This window comes from Petromyzon marinus, chromosome 62 (genome assembly GCF_048934315.1).
Source record: "Petromyzon marinus isolate PM22_M1 ecotype Great Lakes invasive population chromosome 62, UKy_Petmar_22M1.pri1.0, whole genome shotgun sequence".
NCBI classification, from domain to species: domain Eukaryota; kingdom Metazoa; phylum Chordata; class Hyperoartia; order Petromyzontiformes; family Petromyzontidae; genus Petromyzon; species Petromyzon marinus.
The window spans coordinates 2,715,519-2,727,882 of record NC_133728.1 but is presented as its reverse complement, the minus strand read 5'-3'; the positions used below and the strand labels follow the sequence as shown (position 1 = coordinate 2,727,882).

At 46.8% G+C, this 12,364-nt stretch overlaps 1 protein-coding gene across 1 annotated transcript in view; it reads left to right on the top strand.

Moving 5' to 3' along the window:
• Positions 1–9,825: 9,825 nt before the first annotated feature.
• The window catches only part of LOC116957834 (uncharacterized), a 57,379-nt gene continuing 54,840 nt past the window's right edge, over positions 9,826–12,364 (top strand). Inside the window, exon 1 of the mRNA XM_032980240.2 lies at positions 9,826–10,789. Within this exon, the coding sequence (XP_032836131.2) occupies positions 10,674–10,789 (116 nt within the window). The 5' untranslated portion in view covers positions 9,826–10,673. The remainder of the gene's footprint in view (positions 10,790–12,364) is intronic.

Sequence of the window (12,364 nt, the reverse complement as noted above, 5' to 3'; positions counted from 1 at the left end):
TAAAACCGAATAAAACCGGATTTGGGCAGGATCAAGGTGCTCCGGTTTTATATTAAAAAAAACAACGATTAAAACCCGAATGAATGAAACCGGGCCATGCCAGCCTTGAACCACCCACCCATTCACTCAGTCATTCACCCAGAGCACTCTCACTGAGTTTAAACAAAATTAACTTGGAAAATTGAGCCAGTCTAAGTAAGGTAAATGCGCATAAATACCCCCACCCTATACGGTTTTCTCAGGGCTCATTTAAGACACCCAAGGTTCGTTGAGCCGGACTTTTAGGCACTTTTAAAGCACTACGGGATCCTTTATAGCAATACAGAATCCTTTATAGCACTACACGATCCTTTATAGCACTACATGATCCTTTATAACACTACAGGACCCTTTATAGCACTACATGATCGTTTATAACACTACACGATTCTTTATAACACTACAGGACCCGTTATAGCACTACATGATCCTTTATAACACTATAGGATCCTTTATAGCACTACAGGATCCTTTATAACACTACAGGATCCTTTATACCACTACAGGATCCTTTATAACACTACACGATCCTTTATAGCACTACAGGATCCTTTATAACACTACATGATCATTTATAGCACTACAGGATCATTTATAGCACTACATGATCCTTTATAGCACTACATGATCCTTTATAACACTACAGAATCCTTTATAGCACTACAGAATCCTTTATAGTACTACAGTACCCTTTATAGCACGACAGGATCCTTTATAACTACAGGATCCTTTATAGCACTACAGAAACCTTTATATCACTACAGGATCCTTTATAACACATGATCCTTCATAACACTACAGGACCCTTTATAGCACTACAGAATCCTTTATAGCACTACATGATCCTTTATAGCACTACATAATCCTTTATAACACTACAGGATCCTTTATAGCACTACAGGACCCTTTATAGCACTACATGATCCTTTATAGCACTATACGATCCTTTATAGCAGTACAGGATCCTTTATAGCACTACATGATCCTTTATAACACTTTACGATCCTTTATAGCACTACAGGATACTTTATAACACTACATGATCATTTATAACACTACAGGATCCTTTATAGCACTATACGATCCTTTATAGCACTACAGGATCCTTTATAACACTACATGATCATTTATAACACTACAGGATCCTTTATAGCACTACATGATCCTTTATAACACTACAGGACCCTTTATAGCACTACATGATCGTTTATAACACTACACGATTCTTTATAACACTACAGGACCCTTTATAGCACTACATGATCCTTTATAACACTATAGGATCCTTTATAGCACTACAGGATCCTTTATAACACTACAGGATCCTTTATACCACTACAGGATCCTTTATAACACTACACGATCCTTTATAGCACTACAGGATCCTTTATAACACTACATGATCATTTATAGCACTACAGGATCATTTATAGCACTACATGATCCTTTATAGCACTACACGATCCTTTATAACACTACAGAATCCTTTATAGCACTACAGAATCCTTTATAGTACTACAGTACCCTTTATAGCACGACAGGATCCTTTATAACTACAGGATCCTTTATAGCACTACAGAAACCTTTATATCACTACAGGATCCTTTATAACACTACAGGATCCTTTATAACACTACATAAACCTTTATATCACTACAGGATCCTTTATAACACTACAGGATCCTTTATAACACATGATCCTTCATAACACTACATAATCCTTTATAACACTACAGGATCCTTTATAGCACTACAGGACCCTTTATAGCACTACATGATCCTTTATAGCACTATACGATCCTTTATAGCAGTACAGGATCCTTTATAGCACTACATGATCCTTTATAACACTTTACGATCCTTTATAGCACTACAGGATACTTTATAACACTACATGATCATTTATAACACTACAGGATCCTTTATAGCACTATACGATCCTTTATAGCACTACAGGATCCTTTATAACACTACATGATAATTTATAACACTACAGGATCCTTTATAGCACTACATGATCCTTTATAACACTACAGGACCCTTTATAGCACTACATGATCGTTTATAACACTACACGATTCTTTATAACACTACAGGACCCTTTATAGCACTACATGATCCTTTATAACACTATAGGATCCTTTATAGCACTACAGAATCCTTTATAACACTACAGGATCCTTTATACCACTACAGGATCCTTTATAACACTACACGATCCTTTATAGCACTACAGGATCCTTTATAACACTACATGATCATTTATAGCACTTTAGGATCATTTATAGCACTACATGATCCTTTATAGCACTACACGATCCTTTATAACACTACAGAATCCTTTATAGCACTACAGAATCCTTTATAGTACTACAGTACCCTTTATAGCACGACAGGATCCTTTATAACTACAGGATCCTTTATAGCACTACAGAAACCTTTATATCACTACAGGATCCTTTATAACACTACAGGATCCTTTATAACACATGATCCTTCATAACACTACAGGACCCTTTATAGCACTACAGAATCCTTTATAGCACTACATGATCCTTTATAGCACTACATAATCCTTTATAACACTACAGGATCCTTTATAGCACTACAGGACCCTTTATAGCACTACATGATCCTTTATAGCACTATACGATCCTTTATAGCAGTACAGGATCCTTTATAGCACTACATGATCCTTTATAACACTTTACGATCCTTTATAGCACTACAGGATACTTTATAACACTACATGATCATTTATAACACTACAGGATCCTTTATAGCACTATACGATCCTTTATAGCACTACAGGATCCTTTATAACACTACATGATCATTTATAACACTACAGGATCCTTTATAGCACTACATGATCCTTTATAACACTACAGGACCCTTTATAGCACTACATGATCGTTTATAACACTACACGATTCTTTATAACACTACAGGACCCTTTATAGCACTACATGATCCTTTATAACACTATAGGATCCTTTATAGCACTACAGGATCCTTTATAACACTACAGGATCCTTTATACCACTACAGGATCCTTTATAACACTACACGATCCTTTATAGCACTACAGGATCCTTTATAACACTACATGATCATTTATAGCACTACAGGGTCATTTATAGCACTACATGATCCTTTATAGCACTACACGATCCTTTATAACACTACAGAATCCTTTATAGCACTACAGAATCCTTTATAGTACTACAGTACCCTTTATAGCACGACAGGATCCTTTATAACTACAGGATCCTTTATAGCACTACAGAAACCTTTATATCACTACAGGATCCTTTATAACACTACAGGATCCTTTATAACACATGATCCTTCATAACACTACAGGACCCTTTATAGCACTACAGAATCCTTTATAGCACTACATGATCCTTTATAGCACTACATAATCCTTTATAACACTACAGGATCCTTTATAGCACTACAGGACCCTTTATAGCACTACATGATCCTTTATAGCACTATATGATCCTTTATAGCAGTACAGGATCCTTTATAGCACTACATGATCCTTTATAACACTTTACGATCCTTTATAGCACTACAGGATACTTTATAACACTACATGATCATTTATAACACTACAGGATCCTTTATAGCACTATACGATCCTTTATAGCACTACAGGATCCTTTATAACACTACATGATCATTTATAATACTACAGGATCCTTTATAGCACTACATGATCCTTTATAACACTACAGGACCCTTTATAGCACTACATGATCGTTTATAACACTACACGATTCTTTATAACACTACGGGACCCTTTATAGCACTACATGATCCTTTATAACACTATAGGATCCTTTATAGCACTACAGGATCCTTTATAACACTACAGGATCCTTTATACCACTACAGGATCCTTTATAACACTACACGATCCTTTATAGCACTACAGGATCCTTTATAACACTACATGATCATTTATAGCACTACAGGATCATTTATAGCACTACATGATCCTTTATAGCACTACACGATCCTTTATAACACTACAGAATCCTTTATAGCAATACAGAATCCTTTATAGTACTACAGTACCCTTTATAGCACGACAGGATCCTTTATAACTACAGGATCCTTTATAGCACTACAGAAACCTTTATATCACTACAGGATCCTTTATAACACTACAGGATCCTTTATAACACATGATCCTTCATAACACTACAGGACCCTTTATAGCACTACAGAATCCTTTATAGCACTACATGATCCTTTATAGCACTATACGATCCTTTATAGCAGTACAGGATCCTTTATAGCACTACATTATCCTTTATAACACTTTACGATCCTTTATAGCACTACAGGATACTTTATAACACTACATGATCATTTATAACACTACAGGATCCTTTATAGCACTATACGATCCTTTATAGCACTACAGGATCCTTTATAACACTACATGATCATTTATAACACTACATGATCCTTTATAGCACTACATGATCCTTTATAACACTACAGGACCCTTTATAGCACTACATGATCGTTTATAACACTACACGATTCTTTATAACACTACAGGACCCTTTATAGCACTACATGATCCTTTATAACACTATAGGATTCTTTATAGCACTACAGGATCCTTTATAACACTACATGATCCTTTATACCACTACAGGATCCTTTATAACACTACACGATCCTTTATAGCACTACAGGATCCTTTATAACACTACATGATCATTTATAGCACTACAGGATCATTTATAGCACTACATGATCCTTTATAGCACTACACGATCCTTTATAACACTACAGAATCCTTTATAGCACTACAGAATCCTTTATAGTACTACAGTACCCTTTATAGCACGACAGGATCCTTTATAACTACAGGATCCTTTATAGCACTACAGAAACCTTTATATCACTACAGGATCCTTTATAACACTACAGGATCCTTTATAACACATGATCCTTCATAACACTACAGGACCCTTTATAGCACTACAGAATCCTTTATAGCACTACATGATCCTTTATAGCACTGCATAATCCTTTATAACACTACAGGATCCTTAATAGCACTACAGGACCCTTTATAGCACTACATGATCCTTTATAGCACTATACGATCTTTTATAGCAGTACAGGATCCTTTATAGCACTACATGATCCTTTATAACACTTTACGATCCTTTATAGCACTACATGATCCTTTATAACACTACAGGACCCTTTATAGCACTACATGATCCTTTATAACACTAAAGAATCCTTTATAGCACTACAGACTTCGGCAGGTGCCTTGGGGGGCGTCCATAAATGACGTCACGCACCTGGGGGTTGAGAAATGTGACGTCACATCAAAATGCACAACTTTAAATAAATACAGACAACACGTTCTACTTAATTAAATAGACGTTTTAATAAATGTTTTCTCCTACAACATCAGAGTGCAGCGCCACATTAAATACGCACTACAATGACAATAGTTTAAAGCGATTTGAAGCATGTTTTATTTTTGCGGGGTGGGGGGGGGGCAGAGCTTTGTGACGTCATATTTGAGGGGGGGTCTGACTTTGTGTGACGCCGTGTGACGAGGGGGGGGGTCAAAAATCGTCCAAAATCGCGTGACGTCATTTATCAACGGCCACTTGATCCAGCAGTGGATTTACCATGGCCGATGAAATAACGATAAGAACGCTTATTATTGCGGAACCCAATGCAATTATTTTTTAATTGGAAATCATTTTGAGCCCAAAGAAATATAATATACAGGCAGCACCCGACATGAGAAGCCCCGCCTACATTGTGACGTCATAAAACATTTCCTGCTAATTAGCCGTAAGCGCCGTCCATTAACTAATGACGTCACGTAAAGGTTGCGCCGACACAAAACGTCACTAGGCCAAAAACTCCCCCCCCCTAGGTTTTGGAAAAAGTCCCGCCACAACGCGATGACGTCACTAAACGTGATGACCTCACTAGTTACGCGATCTCATTATACGCACGATGACGTCACTAGAGACGCGAGGTCGCCCCTTGACACACGATGACGTCATTTGACGCCAAACAGATGCACCCTCTCCCCCCCTCAAAAAAATAACAGACGATGACGCAATCACCGACCAGCTCCCTGACGTCGCCGAAAGCACGTGTCGTGACGTATAGCTACGGCGGCCCGCTCGTGATGTTGAGTGGTTGTTTTTCTTTCCGAAAAGCGATTTAAATATAGCGGTGCCCACATATATTAACAAGGCATTCAGAATATTCTTGGCTCTTTCGGTAAAGTCACGTTGAAGGGAAACAATAAAATAGTAAAATATATATAAAACAATTCTCACGACGTTTCGACCATAACACAAACGGTCATCATCAGGTGTGAAAACCAACGTGCAAGAAACATTTGAAAGAAGTGGTGGTTTGTATTTTTTTTAAAACGTTAGCACCACGGATAGCGATTTAGCAGTTTATTTAGAAGGACGAGTCCATCTATGTTCGGAAAAGAGGAGGGGGGAGACGAAAAATTAATGTATGCTGTCTGAAAGCCACTGTAAGCGTGAACAATCAATTAAGACCTGAAATGGTTTATCAAATCTTTCCAATGATTGCTAAGCCAGAATCCATCTTCTCGGTTGAAATTGTCTCTGTGTTTGTATATGTGGATAGCCTCATGAACGAATCTCTCATGGTAGCCAGATGGCTTACAAAGAACCTCTGTCTTGGAGAAGTCAATGTCATTCCCTCCTCTTGAGGATCGAGAGACTCAAACCACAGAGGGACAGTGGAGGATTGTGGAACTACAACTCGTGATTTCCAAGTGTGCCTTCCTCCTCTTGAGGATCGAGAGACTCCAACCACAGCCCTGGGACAGTGGAGGATTGTGGAACTACAACTCGTGATTTCCAAGTGTCATTCCCTCCTCTTGAGGATCGAGAGACTCCAACCACAGCCCTGGGACAGTGGAGGATTGTGAGGATTGTGAAACTACAACTCGTGATTTCCAAGTGTCCCTTCCCTCCTCTTGAGGATCGAGAGACTCCAACCACAGCCCTGGGACAGTGGAGGATTGTGGAACTACAACTCGTGATTTCCAAGTGTCATTCCCTCCTCTTGAGGATCGAGAGACTCAAGAGGAGGGAGCTTTGCGCTCGACGAGTCGAACCGATTCCCTACGAAACGTTAAAGGTGACGGGCGCGCGTGTTCCTCGATTCCATCGATTCCTCTTGTGAGGCCGTGTTATCAGGGGGTAGGGAATCGTTCGTATTTATTAAAAAATGAATGCCTGATAAATCGATACCGTAATTGTGCCACTTGGAATCGCTTCGCCTGTTAAGAATTTACATTGAGATACGGGGGTGTGTGTAGAGAATCGATTTAATTTCAACCGTTTCGGCGGATTTCAGAATCGATACGGCGTTGCAAGTCGGGGGGGGGCTGGAAGGCGGTGTGGGGGGCAGAGAATCGATTCCATTTTAATCGTATTGATGGTTTGTCGAATCGATTCGGAAGTGCAAATGCGGGTGGGGGCGGCGTGGGGGAGAGAATCGATTCCATTTTAACCGTGTTAGTAGTATGTAGAATCGATTCGTTGATTTTCTGAATCGATGCGTCAGAGCAAGTGGGGGGTGGTGTGTTGGGGGGGTGTGGAGGGAATCGATTCATTTTAATCGTGTTCCCGAAATTGTAACATCGATTCGTCGGTGCAAGCGGTGGAGGGTTGGGGGGTGATTCCGTGAAGGCGGAACTGGGCGCGGAAGGGCTGAGGGAGAGGGGGGAGAGAGACACGGGAGAGACACGGGGAGAGAGACACTGGGACAGAGACACGGGGAGAGACACGGGGAGAGAGACAGGGGGGGACAGAGACACGGGGAGAGAGACAGGGGGGGGACAGAGACACGGGGAGACAGAGACACGGGGGACAGGGACACGGGGAGAGGGACGGGGAGAGACACGGGGACAGAGACACGGGGACAGAGACACGGGGGGAGAGACGGGGACAGAGACACGGGGGGACAGGGACACGGGGAGAGGGACGGGGAGATACACGGGGACAGAGACACGGGGGGAGAGACACGGGGAGACAGAGCTGAGGGAGAGGGGGACAGAGACACGGGGAGAGACGCGGGGGGAGGGACAGGGAGAGACACGGGGAGAGGGACAGGGAGAGACAGAGACACAGGGAGAGGGACAGGGGGTGAGAGAGAGAGACACGGGGAGAGGGACAGGGGGACAGAGACACGGGGAGACAGAGACACGGGGTGAGAGAGACACGGGGGGAGACAGACACGGGAGGAACCCCGGGAGACACCGCGGGGTGGTTGGGTGACAGCGGAGTGGGTGTACGGGAACGAGACACGGGGGGAGAGACACGGGAGGAGCGACACGGGGGGGGGGGGAGAGACACGTGGAGAGACACGGGGAGAGAGACACGGGGGGGGGAGAGACACGTGGAGAGACACGTGGAGAGACACGTGGAGAGAGACACGGGGGGGGAGAGACGGGGGGAGAGACACGGGGGGGGAGAGACACGTGGAGAGACACGGGGGGAGAGACACGTGGAGAGACACGGGGAGAGAGACACGGGGGGGGGGGAGACACGTGGAGAGACACGGGGAGAGAGACACGGGGGGGGGGAGACACGTGGAGAGACACGGGGGGAGAGACGGGGGGAGACGGAGGGGGGAGACGGAGGGGGTCGAGGGACGAGGGGAGACGCAGAGGGGGAGACGGCGGAGGAGCGAGGGAGCAGGAAGAGGAAGGTAGGAGGAGGAGGAGGTGACACCAGCAGGAAAGGAGTGGGGAGAGAGAGACACACAGAGACACACACACAGAGAGAGACACAGAGACACACAGAGAGACACACAGAGAGATACACACAGAGACACACACAGAGACACAGAGACACACACAGAGACACACATAGAGTTAACGAGACGACGCGGGCGAGTGACTTAACCACAGACTGACTTGGCCACAGACTGACTTAGCCACAGACTGACTTGGCCACAAGGGTGACTTAACCACAGACTGACTTGGCCACAAGGTGACTTGGCCACAGACTGACTTAGCCACAGACTGACTTGGCCACAAGGTGACTTGGACACAGACTGACTTGGCCACAGGCTGACTTGGCCACAGGCTGACTTGGCCACAGGGTGACTTAGCCACAGGGTGACTTAGCCACAGACTGACTTGGGCACAGGGTGACTTAGCCACAGACTGACTTGGCAGCAGACTGACTTAGCCATAGGGTGACTTAGCCACAGGGTGACTTAGCCACAAGGTGACTTAGCCACAGGGTGACTTAGCCACACGGTGACGCAGTGAGACGCTGAACCACAACGCGATGGCCGCGTCTCAGAGTGGTGGTGGTGGTGGTAGTAGTGGTGGTAGTGGTGGTGGTGGCGTTGACGGAGCCGGTGGCTTCGGTAGTTCAAGTGGTGGTAGTGGTGGTGGTAGTGGTGGTGGTGGTAGTGGTGGTGGTAGTAGTGGTGGTTGTAGTGGTGGTGGTGGTAGTGGTGGTTATGGTGGTGGTAGTGGTGGTGGTGGTAGTAGTAGTGGTGGTAGCGGTGGTTATGGTGGTGGTGGTTATGGTGGTGGTGGTAGTAGTAGTGGTGGTGGTGGTGGTAGTAGTAGTGGTGGTGGTAGTGGTAGTTATGGTGGTAGTAGTGGTGGTTATGGTGGTGGTGGTAGTGGTGGTGGTAGTAGTGGTGGTTATGGTGGTGGTGGTGGTGGTAGTGGTGGTTATGGTGGTGGTGGTAGTGGTGGTTATGGTGGTGGTGGTAGTGGTGGTGGTGGTGGTAGTGGTGGTGGTGGTAGTAGTGGTGGTGGTGGTGGTAGCACTTACGGATTGGGTGGCACGAGCAGTAGCTATGCCATAGGCGGTGGTGTCGGTGGTGGTGGTGGTGGTTTTGGTGTCGGCGGTGGTGGTGGTTTTGGTGGTGTCGGTGGTGGTTTTGGTGGTGGTGGTGGTGGTTTTGGTGGTGGTGGTTTTGGTGGTGGTGGTTTTGGTGGCGGTGGCATTGGCGGTGGCACTTACAGCCTCACCTCGGGCACTTCTTGTAACCCAAGCCTCGCGGGCTACAGTGGCGCATCCAGCAGTGGATTTGGAAGTGTCTCCGGTAGCTACATTGGTGGTGGTGGTGGTGCTGGTGGTGGCTGCCTAAGTGGTGTCGGTGGTGGTGGTGCTGCTGCTGCTGGGCATTCTGTCGCTCCGTACGGGAGTAACTTCAGCGCCTCCCCCACTGCTGCTGGTGCTGCTGGTGGTGGTGGTGGTGCTGCTGGTGGTGGTGCTGGTGGTGGTGGTGCTGGTGCTGCGATCATCCTTGGACCCGCCAATGCCATCGCGGCCAATTCCGTGGCGTCTTCTGCCGGCGGCGGCGGTGGTGGTGGTGGTGGTGCCTCGAACTCTCTCAACAACAACAACACCACAGCAGCAACAACAACAACCACCGCCGCCGCCGCCACCTCTACACCCATCAACACCACGGCGAGCAGCAGCAACAACAGCAGCCGACAGCCCAAGAAGTACCGAATCCTGGGACTCTTCGATGCCATCCACGACGCCGTGGGCCCGCCAAGGGCCACGGTGGACAGGCGCACGGTGGAGAAGTCGTGGAAGCTCATGGACAAGGTGGTGAAGGCCTGCCAAGCGCCGCGCTTGCAGCTCAAGAATAGCCCGCCATACATCCTGGACATCCTGCCCGACACCTACCAACACCTGAGGCTCGTGCTGTCCAGGTGATGTGATGGGGGGTGTTGTGGGGGTTGGGGGGTAAGAAGAAAAAGAGGGGGTGTTTGGGGGATGGGTGGAGAGAGTGGTTGGGTTGGTGAGTGGTTGGGTTGGTGAGTGAGTGGTTGGGTGAGTGAGTGGTTGGGTTGGTGAGTGAGTGGTTGGTGAGTGAGTGAGTGGTTGGGTGGGTGAGTGGTTGGGTTGGTGAGTGAGTGGTTGGGTTGGTGAGTGGTTGGGTTGGTGAGTGAGTGGTTGGGTGAGTGAGTGAGTGGTTGGGTTGGTGAGTGGTTGGTGAGTGAGTGAGTGGTTGGATGGGTGAGTGGTTGGGTTGGTGAGTGAGTGGTTGGGTTGGTGAGTGAGTGGTTGGGTTGGTGAGTGGTTGGGGTGGGGTGACGGAGTGGTTGGGTAGGTGAGTGAGTAGTTGGGTGGGTGAGTGAGTGGTTGGGTTGGTGAGTGGTTGGGTTGGTGGGTGAGTGAGTGGTTGGGTGAGGTTGGTGAGTGGTTGGGGTGAGTGAGTGGGTTGGTGGGTGAGTGGTTGGGTGGGTGGGTGGTTGGGTTGGTGGGTGAGTGGTTGGGTTGGCGAGTGGTTGGGTTGGTGGGTGAGTGGTTGGGTTGGTGAGTGGTTGGGTGGGTGGGTGAGTGAGTGGTTAGGTTGGTGAGTGGTTGGGTGGGTGAGTGAGTGGTTGGGTTGGTGAGTGGTTGGGTGGGTGAGTGAGTGGTTGGTGAGTGAGTGGTTTGGTTGGTGGGTGAGTGAGTGGGTGAGTGAGTGGTTGGGTTGGTGAGTGGTTGGGTTGGTGGGTGAGTGGTCGGGTTGGTGAGTGGTTGGGGTGGGGTGAGGGAGTGGTTGGGTAGGTGAGTGAGTAGTTGGGTGGGTGGTGAGTGGTTGGGTTGGTGGGTGAGTGGTTGGGTTGGTGAGTGAGTGGTTGGGTTGGTGAGTGGTTGGGTTGGTGAGTGAGTGGTTGGGTTGATGAGTGAGTGGTTGGGTTGATGAGTGAGTGGTTGGGTGAGGTTGGTGAGTGGTTGGGTTGGTGGGTGAGTGGTTGGGTTGGTGAGTGAGTGGTTGGGTGAGGTTGTGAGTGGTTGGGGTGAGTGAGTGGGTTGGTGAGTGAGTGGTTGGGTTGGTGAGTGAGTGGTTGGGTGGGTGAGTGAGTGGTTGGGTGGGTGGGTGAGTGAGTGGTTGGGTGAGGTTGGTGAGTGGTTGGGGTGAGTGAGTGGGTTGGTGGGTGAGTGGTTGGGTGGGTGAGTGGTTGGGTGGTGGGTGGTTGGGTTGGTGAGTGAGTGGTTGGGTTGGTGGGTGAGTGAGTGGTTGGGTTGGTGAGTGAGTGGTTGGGTGGGTGGGTGAATTTAGTGGGTTGGGTGGGGGTTGGTGAGTGGTTGGGGTGAGTGAGTGGGTAGGTGGGTGAGTGTTGGGTTACTGAGTGAGTGAGTGGGTGAGTGAGTGGTTGGGTTGAGTGGGTAAGTGGTTGGGTTGGTGGGTGAGTGGTTGGGTTGGTGGGTGAGTGAGTGGGTGAGTGAGTGGTTGGTTGGTGAGTGAGTGGTTGGGTTGGTGAGTGAGAGGTTGGGTGGGTGGGTGAGTGAGTGTT